The sequence below is a fragment of the Danio rerio genome, chromosome 14, assembly GCF_052040795.2.
Source record: "Danio rerio strain M-AB ecotype USA chromosome 14, GRCz13ab, whole genome shotgun sequence".
Taxonomy (NCBI): Eukaryota; Metazoa; Chordata; class Actinopteri; order Cypriniformes; family Danionidae; genus Danio; species Danio rerio.
In genome coordinates this window covers 26,251,399-26,273,564 of record NC_141034.1, presented here as the reverse complement: position 1 = coordinate 26,273,564, position 22,166 = coordinate 26,251,399, and the positions used below count along the sequence as shown (strand labels likewise).

The window sequence follows — 22,166 nt, the reverse complement described above, 5'->3', positions numbered from 1 at the left end:
GCAGAAGAAGGCACTTCGAAATATTACCAGAATGTATGACAAACATATCTACTTCATTGGCTGTAGTTATTGCTGTTTTTGCGACCGGCGTGTGTTTGTATGATCTCGAGCAGACGCTTTGATGAGAGGCCAGTAAGGCGAGCGGGACATGTCGGTGCATTTTGAGGAGAGGAGCGGGGTGATCCCGTGTAAAACTGCATGGGGCTCCTGGTATCAGACCATGGAGGAGGTTTACATCGAAGTCAATGTTCCTCCTGGCACTTCAGCTAAAGAGATCAAGTGCAACATCGGGAGCAAACAGATCGAGCTTCGAGTCAAAGACCAGCAGATTTTTAAGGTATGGATGACCACTGAGCAGGAGCCTGTAAAACTGCTTTAAAAAGGAGCTTGAGTGTTTAATAGGACAGGATTGTTTTAAATGGTCGGATCAGTGTGACAACTTGTGGAAAATAATTGTGTTGTGCTTTAACAGACACCTAAAAGTTTAATAAAAGGGGTAGTTCACCCCAAAATGAAAATTTACTCAATTTACTCCTCTTAGTGGTTTCAAAGCTTTAGGAGTTTCCTTGGTCACACTTTACAATAGTTCATTAGTTAATGTTAATTCATGCATTTACTAACATGAACGAACAATGAACAATACATTTACTATATTTGTCCAACATAAAAGAGAAACTTTAAATATGAAAAACATTAAAAGTAATCCATTTCAGAAATCTCTCACTTGTAATAAGTGAGCAAAACCTGTACAAATACTTTACAAATACAAATACTGTACAAAACCTGTCAGTGAACTATGAGGGCAAAAAAAATATATATATATTAATTAAATAATCGTTCATTAATTGTAATCAACTTAAAATGTTCAATTATTCTAGATTTTGATTTTAGACCAAATCACCCTGCTCAAATCATACAGTATATTATGTTTGACAGAAGAAAGAACCTAGTAAAGGGGGAGTAATTGATGACAGAAATGTATTTTTTGTGGTGAACTATTCCTGTAATTAGTGAATGAAATGTGGGTCAAAGAAGAAAAGGGGGTTAATTGTTTATTTTCACTGTGGTTTACAGAACAGACTCACTAAATTGTCCTTCAGCTCTCAATATAAAAACTTGTCAAGCATACTTAGAACATGAATAATAAAAAAGACTTTAAGGATCACAGTGCAGCCACAAAATACTAATTAATTGTCATTGTAATTTTTTACAACTTCCTCTGTACTAAGTTTTAGATATTGGTCAGCAAGGTGTTTTTAATCAGTAAACATACAGTAATATGATCATTTATTATTTTCAGTACTTTATTATAAATTGGACATTTAAAACAAACTTGACACTCACATTTGACACATTTTCCTATGTACATTAATTTTGACTTAAATGTATATGCTATTATTACACATCATTTGAGGTTTTGTGCTTGAATTTAGTCTTTAAAACTGATATCAATTCAATGTAAAAAAATATATATTTTTTTCAATTTAACTTGTGTGTTTTAACTTACACACCCACCTATATCCTCCTTCATCCAAACAGCAGTCAATGCCTAATGTTTTTATTTTCCTTTGATAATCTGTTTTGTTCAGATGTACATGACAGCAAGGAAAGATCTGTCACTACATCTGTTTCATTCTCTTAAAGACAGTGGTCTGAAGCACAGACATGAATGTGCGTGGGCATCTATTATAATTGAAAATGTTGTTGTTATTATTGTTCTTAATCTGCTCTGGAAGCCTATGGCTGGCTGCCTGCAAAATTGTATGGTAAATAGTTTGTAATTTGGCGCACAGATAAAGGACAGTCCGGATATTAACCAAAGCAAGAGAATCTCTTCCTCAGTTCCTCTAGTGTCAGCAACTGGTCAAAGTTTCTCTCAGGGTTAAGTTACTTTTCACATGTAAGGGCTAGGGTTGTAACAATATACCGGTATGACGGTTTACCACGATTTGAACGTGCACGATTATCATACCATGAACAATTGCATATCAACGGTTTTAACCCTTAAAGACCGAGACAGCCGCCCGCCGCTAAAAATAAGTATTGCTCTTAAATGTTTAATAACTTTTGATCCGCTGATCCGATTCATACAATTCAAAGATTGGCATAAAGAAGAGAATCTCAGCTTTCCAGTGCTTTCAGACTTTCAGAGGCTCCGGAATCAGTGCGGTTACGTCATCAACATTTGACAACGCTGATTTGACAAAGAAACGCTCGTCACTGTGTCTCCGGACAAATCAGACATGATACATTGATGCATTGTCCCTCCTCCATGCCCAGATTGGTTCAAACTCGCTATATCACAACCAATAAGCATAGGTTTCGCTTTTGTTTGTGGACCAAGCTTTTTGAACAACACGGAATGAGAGAAAGGCATACATTTATGCGCGGCTAAATAAAACGCAAAAAAAAAAAAAGTTTTGCATGAAATAATTCTCATACTAAGTACTTTTGCATGCACAGCAGCACAGAAACATGACAAAACAGTGACACAGCAAAGACGAACTGCTGCTCTTGGTGTTTTCAAAAGACGCAAATGAAGATGCAGCTGTTTGTCTGCATTGCAGACAACCATATCCATATCCATATCCACAGACAACCATATCCATGCTGGCACATAAAACCTAAGGATGTTCCATATTGAATCTAGTTTCGTTATGTAACTATTTATAGTATAGTAAATATTTATATCTATTTTTTTACTGAGGATTTGCACCATGTTTATTTGGACTTTATTTGGACTTTGACACATTATTTATTATTTTCTTATTTTTATTTGTTCATTGTAAGTGGTGTTGTTTATAGTAACTAAAAATATATTATTTGGAAAAAGTCAAATTTGCTTCACTGTTCTATTATTTTGTAACATTTGTAACATACCGTATACCGCGAAACCGTCAAACCGTGGTATTGTTTTAGACGATTATCATACCGTGAAAAATTCATACCGTTACAACCCTAGTAAGGGCTAAGATTATTTCTTCTGATGAGGATGTATCACTATAACACTTTTGCATACTTTGAACTTGGTGTTAATGATTTTCATAATTTGAGCTTATCTGTACAGTTCCAGTACAGGTCAGCGCCACCTTGTTTTTAAAAAATACAAATACCTGAGTAGATTCCTAAGATCATGGGTCTCAAACTCAATTCCTGGAGGGCCGCAGCTCTGCACAGTTTTGCTCCAACCCTAATCAAACACAGCTAATGCAACTATTCAAGGTGTTCGAGACTGTTTTGAACAACTTGATTATTTGGATCAGCTGTGTTTAATCAGGGTTGGAGCGACACTGTGCAGAGCTGTGGCCGTCCAGGAATTGAGGTTGAGACCCATGATCTAGGTCATGCTGAAAACATCCATACAAATTGTGGTGCTGGTATAAGCAGGTCTTATCCTCCATTTTGATTTTCCTCAAAAACCTCAAGTGGTTTGGCTCTGGGGGCCCACGTTTTCCCTAATCATTGTCACAAGGCTTTTAATATTTTTTAAGTTAAGTTTAATATATATACGGGCGAAGCAGTGGCGCAGTAGTGCTGTTGCCTCACAGCAAGAAGGTCGCTGGGTCTGTGGTTCGAGCCTGGCTCAGTTGGCGTTTCTGTGTGGAATTTGCATGTTCTACCTGCGTTCATGTGGGTTTCCTCCGGGTGCTCCGGTTTCCCCCACAGTCCAAAGACATGCAGTACAGGTGAATTGGGTAGGCTAAATTGTCCGTAGTGTATGAGTGTGTGTTTGAATGTGTGTGTGGATGTTTCCCAGAGATGGGTTGCGGCTGGAAGGGCATCCGCTGCGTAAAAACTTGCTGGATAAATTGGCGGTTCATTCCGCTGTGGATTATGGACCCCGGATTAATAAAGGGACTAAGCCGACAAGAAAATGAATGAATGAATATATATACAATCATAATATACTGGGTACATCAGTTGGGGGGTGGCTGTCCCAACCACTAACCCATAAATTTTAACTTGATGAAAATGATGTTGAAATAATTTTGTATTTCTTAAACTGTTTGTGTGTGTGTGTGTGTACGTGTTTTTGTGACATGTCAGGACACAAACCTGTATAATGACATAGGTATGACACAGGTATTAAAAAAAGGAGGTGAAATATGAGGACATTGGTCCTTTCTCAAAATGTGTATAAATCCCACAGAATGAGTTTATTAAGAGAGTAAAGCTGCACACAGTCTCCTGTGATGGTTGGGTTTAGGGGTAGGGTGGGGTGAGGGCAATATAATATATGGTTTGTGCTGAATAAAATGAATGGAATTATATGTAATGTATCCACTTTTTACAAAAACAAATGTGTGTGTGTGTGTGTGTGTGTGTGTGTGTGTGTGTGTGTGTGTGTGTGTGTGTGTGTGTGTGTGTGTGTGTGTGTGTGTGTGTGTTTATTTATTGCTTACTATAATGTTTTTTTTTACCTGCTTAGAAATGACTTTTCTTCACTTCTGGTCACATGGATCGCCTTTAGGGCGTGTCTTGTTTCTGCACTGCATTGATCTATTTGTCAGTCCACTTTTATTTTGTTACCAAAACATATCTTTTAACACCCCAATCAGTTCTAAAAGGACAAAATCATGCTCCGCCCTACATTTTTTTTAATTTCATGACCATTTCAAGTGGATGTACGTCACTTTCTGTTTTGACTTACCAGCCATTTTATTAGGTACACTTTACTAGTACTGAGTTAGACCCCCTTTTGCTCTCAGAACTGCCTTAATCCTTTGTGGCATAGATTCAACAAGGTGCTGGAAATATTCCTTAGAGATATTGGTCCTTATTGACGTGATAGCATCACACGGTTGCTGCATATTTGTTGACTACACATCCTTGATGCAAATCTCCTGTTCCACCACATCCCATATGTGCTCTATTGGATTGAGATCTGGTGACTGTGGAGGCCATTTGAGTACAGTGAACTCATTGCCATGTTTAAAAAACCAGTCTGAGCTGATTCGGGATTTATGACATGGTGTGTTATCCTGCTGGAGGTAGCCATCAAAACATCCATACTTCCAGCCTTCCCTTGTGGTCAAGGGAAGGACATGGTCAGCAATAATACTCAGGCAGGCTGTGGCGTTGACACAATGCTCAGTTGGTACTATTGGGCCCAAAGTGTGCCAAGAAAATATCCCCCACACCATTATACCACCACCACCACCAGCCTGAACCTTTGATACAAGGCAGGATGGATCCATGCTTTCATGTTGTTGATGCTAAATTCTGACCCTACCATCAGAATGTTGCAGGAGAAATCGAGACTCGTCAGAACAGGCAACATTTTTTTAAATCTTCTATTGTCCAATTTTGGTGAGCCTGTGCAAATTATAGCTTCAGTTTTCTGTTCTTAGCTGACAGGAGTGGCACCTGATGAGGTCTTCCGCTGCTGTAGCCTCAAGGTTCGGCGTGTTGTATGTCTTCTGGATACCTCAGTTGTAACGAGGGGTTATTTGAGTTTTTTTAATCAGCTGGAACCAGTCTGGCCATTCTCGTCTGATTTGTTGTTGCTGATCCACCCTGGTATACAGCTCATCATTCAATTTTTTTTTTTGTTTTGTTTCGTTTTATTTAAAAGATCAAACCCTGTTCAGTCATTTATGGCATAGAGACATTGAAAGAGTCATGGAAATGCATTGGTCAGAATAAGAGCAATCTTAGAGCTTAACCTGAATACAAGTGCCCCAGTTGGTCCATTATAGCACTAAATCATTTATTTGTCCAATAATAGCACTCTGCTTATTCCTCATCTATCTGCTTATCTGCATTATGTACATTATAAACACACTTTTAAGCTAACTTAAACTCAGCATCTATATATTACTGCTGATCTCTGTTGATATGAAGTGCATCTTCTATCCTCTTTTGTGAGAGATACAACCGTCTGCCAAGTGAATAAATGTAAATGGTAAAGTTGTATGTCTTGATAGGACGTCCTGTCATGTAAACACACAATCATATTGGAGCGTGTATAAGTGTAATTACTGTCATGCACCTCTGTTGCGTGCTGCAGCGTGTGGCACAGGCATATGAAAAGACCCACTGAGCTACATGTTGTTGCTAGTGATGCTAACAGAACCTGACAGCTACTTCTAAATGCTAAATTCAGTTTTCTGTCGTCTCTTAGGGGAAGCTGTTTGGATCTACAGTCTGCGATGAAGCAACGTGGACATTAGGTACAACTAAAAGCCATTTACCAATTCATGTCAGAGTAAATAATGCTCGTGTCTTTCCTCAGCCGCTCCGAAAAAACAAACTTCTTTCTGCTTTCAGAGGATAAAAAACTGATCCGTATAGTTCTTATGAAGACAAACCGAGAGGCTGGGAACTGCTGGCAGTCTCTTTTGGAGGGCGAGTTTATGGCCGACCCGTGGGTGCAGGATCAGATGCAAAGGAAGCTCACGCTGGAGAGGTTTCAGAGAGAGGTGCAGGACTATTATTATTACACCCTGCTGGGGTCACACTTCTATCACACGTAGCAGATATTCAGGGAAATAACTCGCACCTTGTCAAAATGGCATTGTCACATTGGTGTAAAAGCCAAGTATGTGCATGCAAGAGCCTAAAACACATATTTCCGCACACCTGTCAGATGGCCGGCGGCTAGAGCTGCACGATTCTGGCTGAAATGAGAATCACAATTTTTTTTTCCGTGCTTAAAATCAAGATCACGATTCTGTAGATATAAAATAAAGGTTAATATGAGTAGGCTGTTATTATTGTTATTCTCAAACATATGATAAATCAACAATAATCTTTGGCCTATGTCTACCGTTGGATAAAATGCTACATTTTGTATAGACTTGGAATGACTTTAAATATGTCCTGGTTGTTAATTCACAGCAAAGTGATAACATCAGATTATAATTATTTATATTAATTATGTTTATAATTATAATTCTAAAGTTGAATTATTATGTTTGAGACATATACTTGTCGTTTGTCATTGACATTATTAGACCATGTTTTCACTGGTAAAATGAAACATTTGTCATTATCAGATTCCCTCTTGCATTATATTCAACATTATATAGGCTAGAGTAGTTCTAGGCCATACTCACACAATGTACAGAAGCCTTGAACCGGGCTAAAGCACACTTGTCCCCCCTCCCGTCTCCCCCGACAGCCCGCACTCACATTACATTCGGGCCTGGGCACGATTACGTCATCGATGCTGCGCTCTTCAGTAAGCGCTCTCGCTCAGCACAGTGGACAATTCTTTAGTTATATCGTTTGGGATGCGGTGACAGGCAGTCAGATATTTCGCCAAACAGATCCGCCACTTTTGGCACTGATAAACAACCATAAAGTCCTGCAGGAATTAGGAGGTTGCTGAAAGTGCGCAACTGTCGTGCAGTGAAGGGTTTGCGTTCATTGAACAGTAAGAATGATTAATAAATCCATATGAAACAGTCCCTTAAAAGTCATGTCTCGCTTTCAGTTTCTGGTTTTGACGCCTTTTGCACTCACACACAAGCGTACCACGCCAAAACCCAAGTGAATCGCGCTCAGGCACACCACTTCTAACCGGGCCAGGGGCGGCCAAGCGCTTTTAGATGGCCTTGTAAAACAACAACAGGACACGGCAGATTTTGCTCTTCTTGGCTTTGTCGCTGTTCATCAAAATGACAACAAGGTTTGTTTGAGCTCGGGTCGACCATAGGTTGTTAATATATGTATATATTAGTACGGTGTAATGTAGGGCTGTGCAATTAATCGAAAATCCGATTTCGATTTTGGCTTCTAGCGATTATGAAAAACCATTAATCGAGATAAACAATTATTGCATCATATATCGCCCCCTTTTCAGTTTTACACATTTGTTGCTATTAAAAGCGCGAAAGATCGTATGCTTGCGCACACACACACACTCAGAAGCATGCGGTTAGCATTCGGTCTCATTCGCACACTGAAACGAGCGAAGCGTACAAATCTATAGTCATCTTAAGGTCAGCGATTTAATGGTCAAATAGGTGTCAAAACGCGGTGTTTAGTGATTATTCATATTAACCCTCATTTGTGTAATAAACAAACGAGTTGAGAATCAAAAGACACGTGAAAGAGAAACCATTAAAGTGACAGCGCCATATTCCTGCTGCCCCCTTTTTTTATCATTAATCAAACCACAAAAGGAGAAAATCCCTCACTGCTCTTGACTGAAGGACTTTTGTAGATAAAGTCTTCTTCTTATAGTGAAGTTGCTTAAAGCAGTTTGTTTCATTTTTTTTTTTCTATTGTATTTATTTCTCTTTCCTTTCCTTTGCGGGTGGAAAATAACTATACATGCAGTCGAAGTCAGAATTATTAGACCTCCTGAATATTAGTTACCCTTTTCCTCCCCAATTTCTGTTTAATGGAAAGAAGATTTTTTTTCAACTTATTTCTGAACATGTAAGTTTTAACAAATCATTTCTAATAACTGATTTCTTTTATATTTGCTATGATGATATTTGCACATAATATTTTACTAGATATTTTTCTAAATACAAGCATTCAGATTCAAAGTGCGATTCAAAGGCTTAATTAGGATAATTAGGCAGTCAAAAATATATAATATATAATATATACAATATATAATATTGATAATTATAATATTGACCTTAAAATAGGTTTCAAAATATTTAAACCTGCTTTTATTGTAGCCAAAATAAAACAAAAAAGACTTTCTCCAGAAGAAAAAATATTAGAGGAAATACTGTTAAAATTCCATGCTCTGTTAAACATCATTTGCGAAATATTTATTAAAAACAAAATTCACAGGATCGCTAATAATTTTGACGTCAACTGATAATTGTTTTGAATAATCATGATTATTATTTTTCCCAAAATCGAACAGCCCTGCTGTGTATTTAAAAATGCCGCTTTCTTTGTTTTTATTCTCCTGCATGTGTACACGTTACTGACATTTCTCTCTAAACCAATAGCGTTCAGCTGTGTGTCTTGCTCTGCATTTTAGTACTCTTTTATTGAGCTATGTACCCTTTGAAAAGGGTGACCAAAAAGTGGTACGGTACCGTTCACTTTTACGTACCTTTTGACAGTGGAAACGGTAAAAAAACGTACCAAACTGCATCGTACCATACCGTACTACTTTGTGTTCGCTATAAAAGAAAAAACACATCAAACGCTTGTCATAATCATAACTTTAAAATGCAATATGATCACTGAGTGTGCTCATGTCATGGCTGCGGTTACTTTTCAGTTTAGTTTGCAACAAACTGAACGTTATTTGCAATTTTATTAGCTTTTATTCATAGCCTATGCAGGTTCTGTTAACTAAAGTAGATGATATAGGCGGGCACGCATACGTCCTTTTGGTAGTAAACAGTGTGTCATCTTATGTGTGATTTCGCAGCCACGAATGCGTCATTACATGAAGACAGAAATGACATTTTTGGGTGAATTATACCTCATAAATACAGTATGTGACACTTTTGACACCATTTGGAGGTTTCATGTTGCTGAGCAACCATAATATAATGTGAAGACAATGTGCAACCCCCTTTACGCTTCACTCCTGAACATGAAAATATCATTGCCTGAATTAAAATCATGTGCAGGGTCGAATCAAGATTGCTAATTTTTTTCAGATTAATTGCACAGCCCTACCGGCGACTTAAAACAAATATGCTGTAACTATATACATCTATGGAAGGAAATGAAGATTAATCTCTGCTTCTTTGTATTTACTTAATTTATTAGGTTTGTGTTTGAGTGAAATGTTATTTATTTAGATCTGAGAACATTTCCTCCAAATTTCATATACATAAATGGTAATTAATGAATTATTTATTTATTTATGTATTTTTAGAAAATGTTGTTTTATACCTAGTGTTGAAAAGCTGGGTTATTTCACCAAATATTGATATCCTAACTCTTATTAAAGTAAACCATTGGTATTCTGTTGGCTAAAAATAAATTATTATAAGCATAAGTTTCTTCATTACTGGCCTTAAAATGGACATTATTTAATCACAAACAGGTGTAACAAATGTAATGTAACCATGCAATGTTCCTATTAAATTAAATGATACAAATTATTAATGTCATTGTAACGCTATTAAACGGTACGTTGTTAAATAATGTTAATTTTCACCTGTATATTGCATTGTATCAACAGAAAAATTACAAAATTATAGGGTCACATTTTACAATAATGTTCATTAGTTAATGTTAACTATTGCATTTACTAACATGAACAAATAATGAACAATACATTTACTGCTTTATTTGTTCATGTTAGTTAACGTTAGTTAATGAAAATACAGTAGTTCATTGTTAGTTCATGTTAACTCATGGTGCATTAACTAATGTTAACAAGCATTGACTTTGATGTTAATAATACATTAGTAAATGTTCAATTATGATTAATAAATGATGTACATGTGATGGTTATGATTAGTTCATGTTAGTAAATGCATTAACTAATGAACCTTATTGTAAAGTGTTACCAATTATAGTTTTACCCTAATTTTAGAGTTACTGCTGTCCAAGTCTGTCTAGTACTGCATCTTGTGTAGTGATGTCTAAATCCACATCACATTCCCATATTGCTAAGTCAAACATTGATAACATATTTAGTGGCCCAGCAGAAATGTAAAGAAAAATCTCCATTGGATTTGATCCAAATTACAGTGTATTCTAATAGTCTACATCAGTGGTTTCCGAACTCTGTCATGGAGGGCCAGTGTCCTGCAGATTTTATCTCCAGCTTCCCACCACACACCTGCATGGATGTTTCTAGAAAGCCTATAAAGAGCTGGATTATCTAGCCCAGGTGTGTCTGACTGGGGTCGCAACTAAACTTTACAAGACACCGACCCTCCAGGACTGGGTTTGGGCACCCCTGGTCTACATACTAGTGAAAATTCTCAATTTTAATTTTATATTTATATGTAAAAAAAAAAAAAACATCAGCTGGACTAGGCTGTGGTCACTTTAAGAGCTGAGACATTCCATCTTATGACCTACAATTTAGACAAACTCTAAATGTAAAAAATAATTTTCCCCCCGTATGCATGTCTTTTTTTAATAAAAAATAATAATTCTCGTTCAGTAATTAGGTCAGCACTGCATGCTCGGAGTTTTTAAAAATTTGGTGCATTAAACTTTAATAATCTCATTGAGAAGGTCATGATTTGCACTTGTTAATTTTTACTTTTACATTCTTTGCAGATACAATACACAGATGTTTTGGCACAATGCCCTCCTCAGTGCCGAAACGCCTGTTTTGTATCTGCCAAGAATGTAAAAAACTAGAAGTTACTTTAACAAGTGCAAATCATGACTTTCTGAATGAGATTTAAAATTCTTAGTGGATTTTTGAAGTAATGTTAGTTTTAACACTCGTCTATTAAAAGCAAATGCAGCATGTCTAATGATGTGGTGTTTTGAACAGTTGTATCCATTGTTTACATTTTTTCTTCTTTCAAACAGAATCCTGGATTTGACTTCAGTGGGGCAGAGATCTCTGGAAACTTTCACGGTGGAGGACCAGATTTCTCCAGCTTGCAAAAATAAAAGGACTGCTTTTCTAACTACTTAACACTTTTTTAAAAAGTGTTTTCTTTCTCCAATTTTATGTTTAAAATATAAGGAGCATATCGCAACAAAGTCAGCTATTGTTATAAAGCCATAATCATCACAAGCAGCCTATATGGTGGTTTTAATTTACAAATGCCAAGGTTTTTTTGTAGCCACCACCACAGTGGTTTCAGAAGACTGTTAGCACCGCAATCCTTTGAATTTCAATAAATCATATTCAAGCACTTCTGAAATGCCTCTTCTCAAACACCACAAACAAGCCAGTGCGTTTTACATTTCAATAAAGTTTTATTGAAAGGTTCAACTACATCAATTTGCAGAAAACTGCTTTCAAATTCCAGATTAGAGCCAAAACAAAAAGGAGCAATTTCAAATAACACAATCCATTTCAACAGTTTTATTTGTGTCACTCTTTTTTTTTGTTTTGTGTTAGTTTTATTGAAACCAGGCGTAAAACAAATGGTCATAGATACTGTAGTATTAACCAAATGTCCAAAAACAAAACAAAAAAACACCGGTCAATAAGTACTTAACTAATCCTTCCTCTTAAAGGCATATTAAATCAAGTTAAAACCTGCATTTCCAAAGCCATTCCACATTAGAAAGCAGAAGAAAAGAAAACATCTCGTTTCATCACCTTGGGTAGGAGTGTGCATTTCGACAGCCGACAACCTAGGGTGGGAGTTAAGGGTTTCGGGCCTGATCTCTTGGTTCTATTGTTGTAGTTTGAATCTCAAAACCCTTCTCCCTCCTCTTCCACACAGTGGACTGAGGACCTAGGCGGTTCTATACTTCATTGCTTCAAACAACCAGCGCTTTTTGCACCGATCCAAATGAACATACTGTACATGAGCAAGCCTTACCAGTAGAAGCCATAAGTAACTTGCTGAAAACCACTTTTGACTAGTAATCAAGATAGAATCAATGTCAATGTAAATGAATACAATTATGGAAAAGTGTTAACGTGAAAATATAAAGACTGGGGAAGTGAGTAGGAATTTAGAGTTAGGTACCCATAACATCATCTTTACAAACTATATAAAACCATAGTCTGAAGGCAGAAAATGTGATGACAGTCAAGCCATTCACCCATAGGACTGAATGTTGTTCAGTTATGGGCACTCAACACTAATAGTCTTAACAAGCATATTCAGGAATTGTAGGTAGATGGGCGATCTTATAGTAACTGTGCTTCAGTTGTCTGGCAGTTCTACCAGAAATCATCCACCGCAGTCTCTGGCCATTTGGCTTCTGGCACTTGGTGCTGGAATATTCAACCAGGCACTTGGCAACAAGCTCCCTCACACAAACCAGGTCTCCAACTTTAACCTGAAATGCAAATAACCAAAATAAATTCAGTTTCGGGGGGAGAAAAAAAAAAAAAAAAAAAGGCAAAATGTATCACTTGAATGCAAATTACAGAATCACCTCTTTAAAAAGCATATTAATGCTCCCATGCACTGTAATATATAACTTAATCTAGGTCGTTGAATAAGCGTTTAGTAGAGATGCGAGCCTACACCTCACAGTTCGGCTACAATTATCAGGCCATCGATTTGGTTCAATTCAATATCTGAGCATTAAAGATGCTTTCCATACATAAATTTATATTTTACTTCACAACACAGCAATTCTTGTATTAAAACGTATAAATAGATTTAGATATTATTTGAAATACAATTCTGCCCTTTAATACAAGCAGTCAGCACAGAACAACACGAGCATTCAGATCAAATGAACAATTGTAAATACATTGTCGAGCGAGTTTTAAGACCTCTATGATTGCTCACGCACTCAACGGAAAGAGCTGCAATTGGCTCTGGTGTTGTTCACCGATGATAAACACAGATCAATTGTAATTGCTGCTGCCAGTGATCAATGATAGACAAGAAGGACAAAACTTGCTATGGAGACACGCGCTCGTGTCTGGATCAACAGGTATCAATATAACAGCAGAGAGTAGATGAGGAAACGTTACCACACGCCAGCTGGTCAAAAGTCAAGAGAGAGACAAAAATGTAGATTACTTTAATTTTCTCAAAATCGCAGTAAAATAGGTGCTTCTGCTACATCTCAAGTGTAAGTGTAAAGGCCTGTGCACACAGAGACGTTTTATGCTCGCGTTTTTCGACGCCTCACGACTAAATAACGAACGTCAATGTGATCGTGCACAAAGCGTCATTTAAAAAAAAAAAAAAAAAAAAAAAAAAAAAAAAAAAAGTCTCATGCTCTTTTTGTTTTGACACGCTGCGTCAAAACTTTCTCCACCAATCAGATCGCCACTTTTGTTCACGTGCACGGAGCTGCTGAAGTTACAGTAAAAAGCACTTGGGAGGCGCTCAAGCGCAAAACTGTCAATGCGAGGGCACATTGAGGATGCCCATTGCCCAGAGGCAATATGAACGTTTAGCTGCCTATTGCACTGCTGAACAATAATAATTTCTTCATCACTAGAGCTGGAGCTGCTGCTTGAACCATCCATGCTTGTTTGAGTCATCAGTAACTTTAACAAGCGTGTGAACTTCCTCTTCTTTTGTGTTATAAGCGGGTGTCAGAAGCTTAAAGTTGTGTAGCGACATCTAACGTCAAGGAGTGAATTTGCACTCTTTTGCTTGATAACAGTGAAAATCGATTGGGTATGAATACGGAAAAACTTCTTGTAAAATGACGATAAACGCAAATGAAAAGCATCCCAGTGTGTAGGAACCTTAAGACTGTCCAGCAAACTCACACAGTAAATTGCGCAAGGTTTTTGCATTTAAGTAGTTGGATTGTTTTAATTTCTCACACTCACCTCCCTTGCCATATAGTAAGGCAGTATGTTAACTAGAAAATTATATAACTAGTTATAATTTTTACTGAACCGATACTGAATTTTTCGCATTTTCATTGCACCGAAAAAAACAATTGACACTCCCAAGTGTTTATGCATTGCCACTCCTAAAAATAGAACAGATTGTGCCCTTTGATTTTTTTTTTTCCTGATAATTACACTCGGATGCATCACCAAATAAAATGATTTCTATTTCACTATGAAAGATTCATTTTGACAACTGTGATCACTAAACTAGTTGCACAATACTGCTACATCTACACTAATATGGATACATTTTTACAATGGCGTCTTTATAAATGTTAAAAAAAAAAAAAAAAAAAAAGTGGGTTTCAACACTATAGATCAATAGTTTCCTGAAAGTTAGTTCTACGCCCTAATACCTGTACTCAAGATGCAAGATACTGTGATCCACAGCATTTCTGCCTGCCATTTTGTTTCTTTGAAATGAAAACGGTTCCAAATAGTCACTTTTGAGAGGGTTTTCAAAATACATTTGTTGATTTAAAAACACCATCTCAGTGTGGACAGTGAAGTCTAAAACAGAAATATGCCAATTTAATGGGCAACATGTAAACGTGATCTTAGGCTGTCTTCATGCCATTTCCCAACTAAATTGACATTTAAAAGTAGAAACTGTTTTGAGGCAATCTGTAAAGCAACTTTTCATTTGAAGAAACTCACATTTAAACTCTGCTGCAGACCATCTAGAGCCTCTTTTAGAGATGGAACTGGCTCATACTCGTGCTGATCCTCAATCTCCAGGGCCAGAAGAGACAAAGCAAGCAGGGAAGGCTGTAGAGACCGTTATATAGTTATGAAAAAGCTTCAAACATACTTGGACAATTAAAAAAATAAGATAATAATAATAATAATAATAATAATAATAATGATGCTGCTTACCTTTAGTTTAGTGAAAGTAAATGAGCAATGGCATGCCTTTAACTGTGCCTCAAGCCTCTCGATGTTCAGAATCTTCTTACTGAAAAACATTGGAAACATTTGTATAGGTGTACAATAGCTTTTAAATCAGGTTATGGTTATTTATAACAGAGAGGGAAAAAATTTTTCAAACATTCAAAACATTTATCAAAGACATTTAACAACTTTTTTTTGCATCACAGGTCATGGATTAAAAAAAAAAAAAAGCGATAACTTCAAAATGTTATAAAAATATTTCAAGTAAATGCTGTTTATTAGTTTGTCGTAAATTCCTGAAAAACAAGCCCATTGAGTGGGCGCTGCGAGGGTCTGTGAAGCTACAAACGAACATTGAAATAAATGCACTATAAAATGTATAGTCATTGTGTGGCACATTCCATGTAAGCCCCATTAAGTGGTGAAAGTTTAAGAATCCACCCAAAAGCACTCAAAGCAAGCGGTAATTGTTACTGGATCTCATCATAGTCCTACTTTGTTAGAAGATGGGGTAACTTCAATTTAAGCCAAGCTGCATCCAAAACATAAGCTCCATTGTCATCTATTTATGTAGCTATGAATGTTTATTTTTGATTTCACTTTTTTTTTTAATTTGATGCAAAAATGTAAAAAAGTTAAACATTAACCCTTGAACTGCCACAACAAGAAAAATTTTGGATTGCAATTATCAACTCAGTGTCGCTAGTTTACACAGAAATTTTGGGATGTTGAAGAAAAATGCATTAAAACATCCAACCAAATAGTAGATGTGTCATATCAAAATATGAAGTGTAGGACCAATTTATTTTAAAACAATCTTTATAAAACATGGAATACTAACTTTTTTTTTTTTTTTTTTTTTTAAGTATGCCAAAAAATTTCTCTCATTTAACATGATATTTGGTTTTATTGTAACAACAAAAACAAAACAAAAAACAAGTGTAGTAGTGCAACAGGATTATGTTTGCTTGATTTTTTTGTAAACCAACAATGCTGTAAGCCAATATTTGAAACGGTCAAAACATGGTCAACCAGGTTAAAAGGTTTTATGGACTTGGCCAATTACTTTGAGGCTTTGTATAGATGTAAAGGGAGTTCTAAAATTATTCTGAGGCTTATTAATTACCATAATTGATATCAGAATTATATCAGCTGAAATTTTGAAAAGGATCATAATATAAATTCTGGCCATAACATCCAGGGGTTCTTTCTTTGTACCTTGCTTAAAATAATCCAAGATGATTTGACAGATCCTGGATCTTTAAATCTTGATAACCGATCTCTGGCTAATTTGGTTCTTCAAACAAGTTTGCGAATCAGACAAATGTCTGGATGAACTGAGATCGCTGTTGTGAAGGACAGATCTATCGATCCTCGAAATCATGATCAGCAATGCAACGATTGGCTGATGGCACAGCAGCGTAATGACATTTTGTGATTGATATTCGATTACCCTTGTGAGCAAAATTACATAAAATTAGCAGTAAACGGTTTAAATATGACACGCAATAACATTCAGCATGTGTTGTGGGCTGCAGGCTTTACACTTTCATGTGTCAAGAGTATTCATCATGCATTTCATTTTTTTTTAATGGGCAGAAAATAACTATCAATTTTGCATCAAAGGATTTTGATATCGGTAAAGGGGTCTGAAACTTTTGGGAAGCAGCAAATCGGCATATTAGCAGTCAAAACACATGCATGACTGCATAAATTAGGATCCTTTTTTTTTTTTTTAAGTCGAATATTGTGCATGGACACGGTGTCTTAAAAGGGGCCTTTTAAAACATCATGAACATCAAAGTATGTTCTCTTTGAACCGCCAGGTGGCAGTCTTTGTACTTTTATTTCAGAGTGCAGATTGCATACGTTTTATTAGTATATATTTTACGTGTGTGTGATAATATAACTAATGTAAGATAATCAGCATTTAGTACATACTTTCAGTATTATATTTGCTTAAACTGACTGAATCTAATCCTGTTTATATGAAATGAACCTGCTCCCAAGCAGGTTTGAACAACCAGAACTGTTGCTATGACAATAAGTCTCAGATGAGTTTTGAAGAACTAAACGACCCTGGATAGTGTCAAATAGTCAATATCCAAATAAAGCTAATTCAGTAATCCACGTAGGAAGAACGGACACCAGGTCTACACAGTACCTGTTCAAACTGTTCCAAATCATACATGCAGTTTCACTTCAATAAAAAGTTTGTCTTAATAAAATAATTGTGTCAAAAACAAACAATGTATATATGGGGGTCAAGTCATTCACCTTTCTGTGTCCACTTTCTCTTGAATATGAGAGTGAAAGAATCTGAGGAAGTGAAGAGCAGTCGGAGCCTTGACCTTCCAGTTGAGCTTTTCCAGAATGATCTTCTCCATCCTCATCATGTCATGAACAGTGAAGCGATTCTGGCTGATCCTGATGAGGTCACTGGCCAGAGGGACATTTTTCTCCTCTTCTGAAGTCTTCACAGCGATGTAGAAGCAGCACAGACCCACACAAGACAGATGCTTGGGCTGAATCTGAAGAAAGAACAAAACCGTTCAAACTGTGAATCTCATATTCTGAAGGCCAAGTGCTGAAATGAGTCATATTTCACAAATATTGGAGCACACATACCTTCATCACAGCCAGGAATCGATCTAGGAGATTCACGGCAAAGGAAAACGTCTCCGCACAGAAGCCAAAGAATCGAGTCAAGGAGAGAAGCTCTCTCACTTGATAGTCTCTCAGCTTGACGGTCATTCGCAGACCATTATCCTGAGCGGACTCGATGACGCGGAGTCCACAGAGTTTGGGCTGATATCTGGACTCTTGGTCTAGAAGAGATTTGAGCTGGACTGTAAAGGGCAAAGCCCCCGTTTCGGTCACCTGGTCAATCATCTAAATAATAACGAAATAGCAACATTACTAAAGTACTGTTTAAGATCACAGCAATATTCATATACAGCAAGCATAATTTCCATACTGATCATGTGATTGTAAAGGTTAATTCTGAGGAAAACCAAACAGACCAGTTCCTAACTACTTTTTCCCCATTCACAATTTTTTTTTTTTTTGAAGGCTCTGCTCCCAAACATTACAATACAGAATAACTTTGATAAATATAATACCCAGTTCATAATTTTTATTACCTTTATTATTATTAAATCAGCACATTTAACTGTACAGTAGAAAAGAAAAGGTTTAAGCAAATTTGATTAAATCATACATGCCAGTGAGCTAAATTTAGGTTCAGAACACTTAATCAAATGAGAAACACTTAATCAAATGTGTACTACAAAACATTTTATCCATAATGGATTTTAGACTTTACACTGCCTTTAAAGCCTTAAACTGAAAGCTCAACCAACCAACATAAAGTAATAATAGGTCATTGCTAAACCTATTGAAATATTAGGTATATTGATTTATGGTTTTGTTTCTTTTGGTGAATCGACACGTCTTGCTCTACCAGTTTTAGAATATTAATACAAAAAGGGAATTAATTGTGAAAAAGTTCCCATCTAAAAACTGTTCTACAATATCTATGAATTAATTTGACACCACCGTGTGAAACTGTGCTCACCATGTAGGGCAGTTAATACAAGTGTCCATTTTGAAAAACGACGCGTTGAATGAACGCGACATGTCATGCCCGGGCATGTTCAGGCTTACGAAACTGACTCATTTAAAAAAAATTAAGTCATTTCTCTAAACTGCTTTTTTATATTAATTTGCGCTTAATAATCGTGAACGCGGTGTTGTAGAGCTGGGCTCCACAGACTGAAGCGTCACTGACTGTGCGCGAGGACCGCTGGTCATGTCTGGGCATGTCCGTCAACCAGTGGGTCAGCAATGGTTTAACACTAACACTTAACCATCGGAGTTTGCGTCATACTTCCAAATAACTTTTAGAAACAATATAATACATAGTTGCACTTTAACTTCAATGTTTGAAACTATGTAAAGTTATTTTACGTTAAGCGAACGGATGAAGAGAGTCTTCTGTTGTTTTAGGATGGCAAGTTAGAGGACATTTTTAGGCCTGATAAACGACCAACGAAACGACCAACGAAACATCTGTAGCCCGAGAAGTCACAATTTAATATAATGTTAAACCGTACACTGCGTATTTATGAAAAATACTTAAAGACCATGAACAAATAATTAAATCACTTACCTTTTGGCGATTATATGACTTTTTTTAAAACAAATATTTAAGAGTTTATTAAATAAAATATTAAAGAAGAAACTATTAAAAGTGGGAAAAAAAAGAAGAATGTTCTCAGTATGTAAGTTTAAAGCAAGTTTTACTTCTGCCCTGCACACCCCAACCCTTGGCGTCAGGCAGTGACGTGCAAGCTTCTTCCCACTTATATACCCTGAGAAAGTCCATATCCAAACATAGGATCACCTTATTGGGCAGTGCTGACACAGAGCTCTGTCTTTCTGAATCTCTATTGGTTCGTGCTTGGCTGTGTACACTTTAAAGACGCCCCCTTGGTCAGGCAGAGGCGGGGTTTGTTGCTTGCCAGGCGGTGCTTTGAAGTCCAGCATGTTAGATACACGCTGGTCAACAACAATTTTTATATACTGTTTATAAATATATATATATTTTTTTATTTATCTTTTTTATTTATTATTATTTATATTAAATCACCACCTTAAAGCTCTGCTATATTGAATTAGATTTCACAGAATTATTATTTTGCTAAATAAGTGTAAATGTTATATTATATTATATTATATTATATTATATTATATTATATTATATTATATTATATTATATTATTCATTTTCTTTTCGGATTAGTCCCTTTATTAATTTGGGGTCGCCACAGCGGAATGAACCACCAACTTATCCAGCATGTTTTTACGCAGCAGATGCCCTTCCAACCGCAACCCATCTCTAGAAAATATATTATATTATATTATATTATATTATATTATATTATATTATATGTTATGTTATGTTATGTTATGTTATGTTATGTTATATTATATTATATTATATTATATTATGTTATATTATATTATCATAAAACTAAGAACATGTTATATTATATTTAATAAAATCAAATAAAAAGCTTTATATTCAAATAAATAAACACATTTTAGACTAAGCAGTAAGCATTTATTTAGTGACAGCCTTAATATATGTGAACATTAAATAAAAATTCTGGATTCAAATCAAGTCATCTGGCCATGGAGCATGCAGAATGTGATTAATGAAGCAATAGTATTAATACATTTATGTAAATCAGTACCTCCCATTTTCTGTTTAACGGAGAGCAGATTTTTTTCAACACATTTCTAAACATAAAAGTTTTAATAACTCATTTCTAATAACTAATTTATTTTATTTTTGATGACACTAAATAATATTTTACTGGATATTTTTCAAGACACTTCTATACAGCTTAAAGTGGCATTTAAAGGCTTAACTAGGTCCATTAGGTTTACTAGGCAGGTTAGGGTAATTAGGCAAGTTATTGTATAATGATGGTTTGTTCTGTAGACTATCAGAAAAAATATAGCTTAAAGAGACTAATAATTTTAACCTTAAAATGGTTCCTAAACATTTTAAACTGCTTTTATTCTAACCGAAATAAAACAAATAAGACTTTCCCCAGAAGAAAAAAATATTATCAGACATGCTGTGAACATGTCCTTGCTCTGTTAAACATCATTTGGGAAATATTAAGAAAAAAAATCAAAGGGCTAGCAATTCTGACTTCAACTGTATATATAAACATAACACTGTCTTTTAATATCTGTAATACTCCTCTTCCTATTGTCCCTGAGAAACTGCTGATTGCATATCCTAGAAGTTTCTAGAAGGTTCAAGAGTTTTTAAAATGACAGGCTAACAAGTGCCAAAGCAAACATCCTATAAAAAAATAGGCAATACAATATCAGCAGGACACAAAAGATCTTTGTGCAAAAGCATATGTGCTCTAAACTCACAGACATCTATAAGTAAGCTCAATAGAAAATAAAAATAAAAAGGTTTTCTACAGATGTTTAGAAAATCTGAATAATTAATCTGCTGTAAAATAATTAATCTGCATCTGTAAAAATGTTAATTTACCATTTGATGACATGCAGCTGTTTTGTTTATTTATGATTTTGAGATTGCATTATGTGACCTTGATCTCTTCTCCAACAACTAACTTTTGTTAGGTATTATATTATATTATATTATATTATATTATATTATATTATATCATATTATATTATATTATATTATATTATATTATATTATATTATATTATATTATATCATATTATATTATATTATATTATATTATATTATATTATATTATATTATATTATATTATATTATATTATATTATATTATATTATAATGTAAGCAGTTCATTCTGCTGTGGGGACCCCAGTTTAATAAAGAGACTTAACCAAAAAGAAATTGAATGAATGAATGAATATCATATGTATAATGCAACAACAACCTCTGATCAAAAAAATCAGTGTGTGTGAATTTAAAACGACTCAAAAACATCTAAACAGTTAGTTGACTTTTTAAATTTTCTTATTAAAAGTAAATAATAAAGAAATAAATACTAATTAGGCGAAGCAGTAAACATTAATTTACTGGATAAATTTAACTATGATGCTTAAGTCATCTGGATAAAATTGCTCAGTGTGCTAGAAAGCAAACAAAGTAAGGATTAATGAAGCCATAAAATTATTAATCAATGTGATCTGTAATAAGAAGAATAAAAAAAGACCAAACAATGTTGTTCATTCAAACTTTCAACACCTGTTTCGACTGCCCTTGAGAAGCATTACATGACCTAGAAAGTTCTAGAACATTCCATGAGCTTAATGACGACTGTTCATGTAAGCATGTAATGCAACATG

At 35.5% G+C, this 22,166-nt stretch overlaps 2 protein-coding genes across 3 annotated transcripts; one reads left to right on the top strand and one right to left on the bottom strand.

Moving 5' to 3' along the window:
• nudcd2 (NudC domain containing 2) lies at positions 1-11,765 on the top strand. 2 transcript variants are annotated; one of them, XR_015506758.1, is made up of 4 exons: positions 1-337; positions 6,125-6,173; positions 6,271-10,163; positions 10,410-10,990. XR_015506758.1 is itself a non-coding variant. In NM_001003539.1 (4 exon segments), coding segments are annotated over 4 exon segments (474 nt in total). In that variant the 5' UTR covers positions 10-148; the 3' UTR covers positions 11,518-11,765.
• Positions 11,766-11,809: 44 nt separating this feature from the next.
• ccng1 (cyclin G1) lies at positions 11,810-19,635 on the bottom strand. Its single transcript, NM_199481.1, is given in 6 exon segments — positions 11,810-12,870; positions 15,059-15,169; positions 15,278-15,356; positions 17,570-17,823; positions 17,921-18,184; positions 19,464-19,635. Coding segments are annotated over 5 exon segments (900 nt in total). The 5' UTR covers positions 19,464-19,635; the 3' UTR covers positions 11,810-12,678.
• Positions 19,636-22,166: the final 2,531 nt, after the last annotated feature.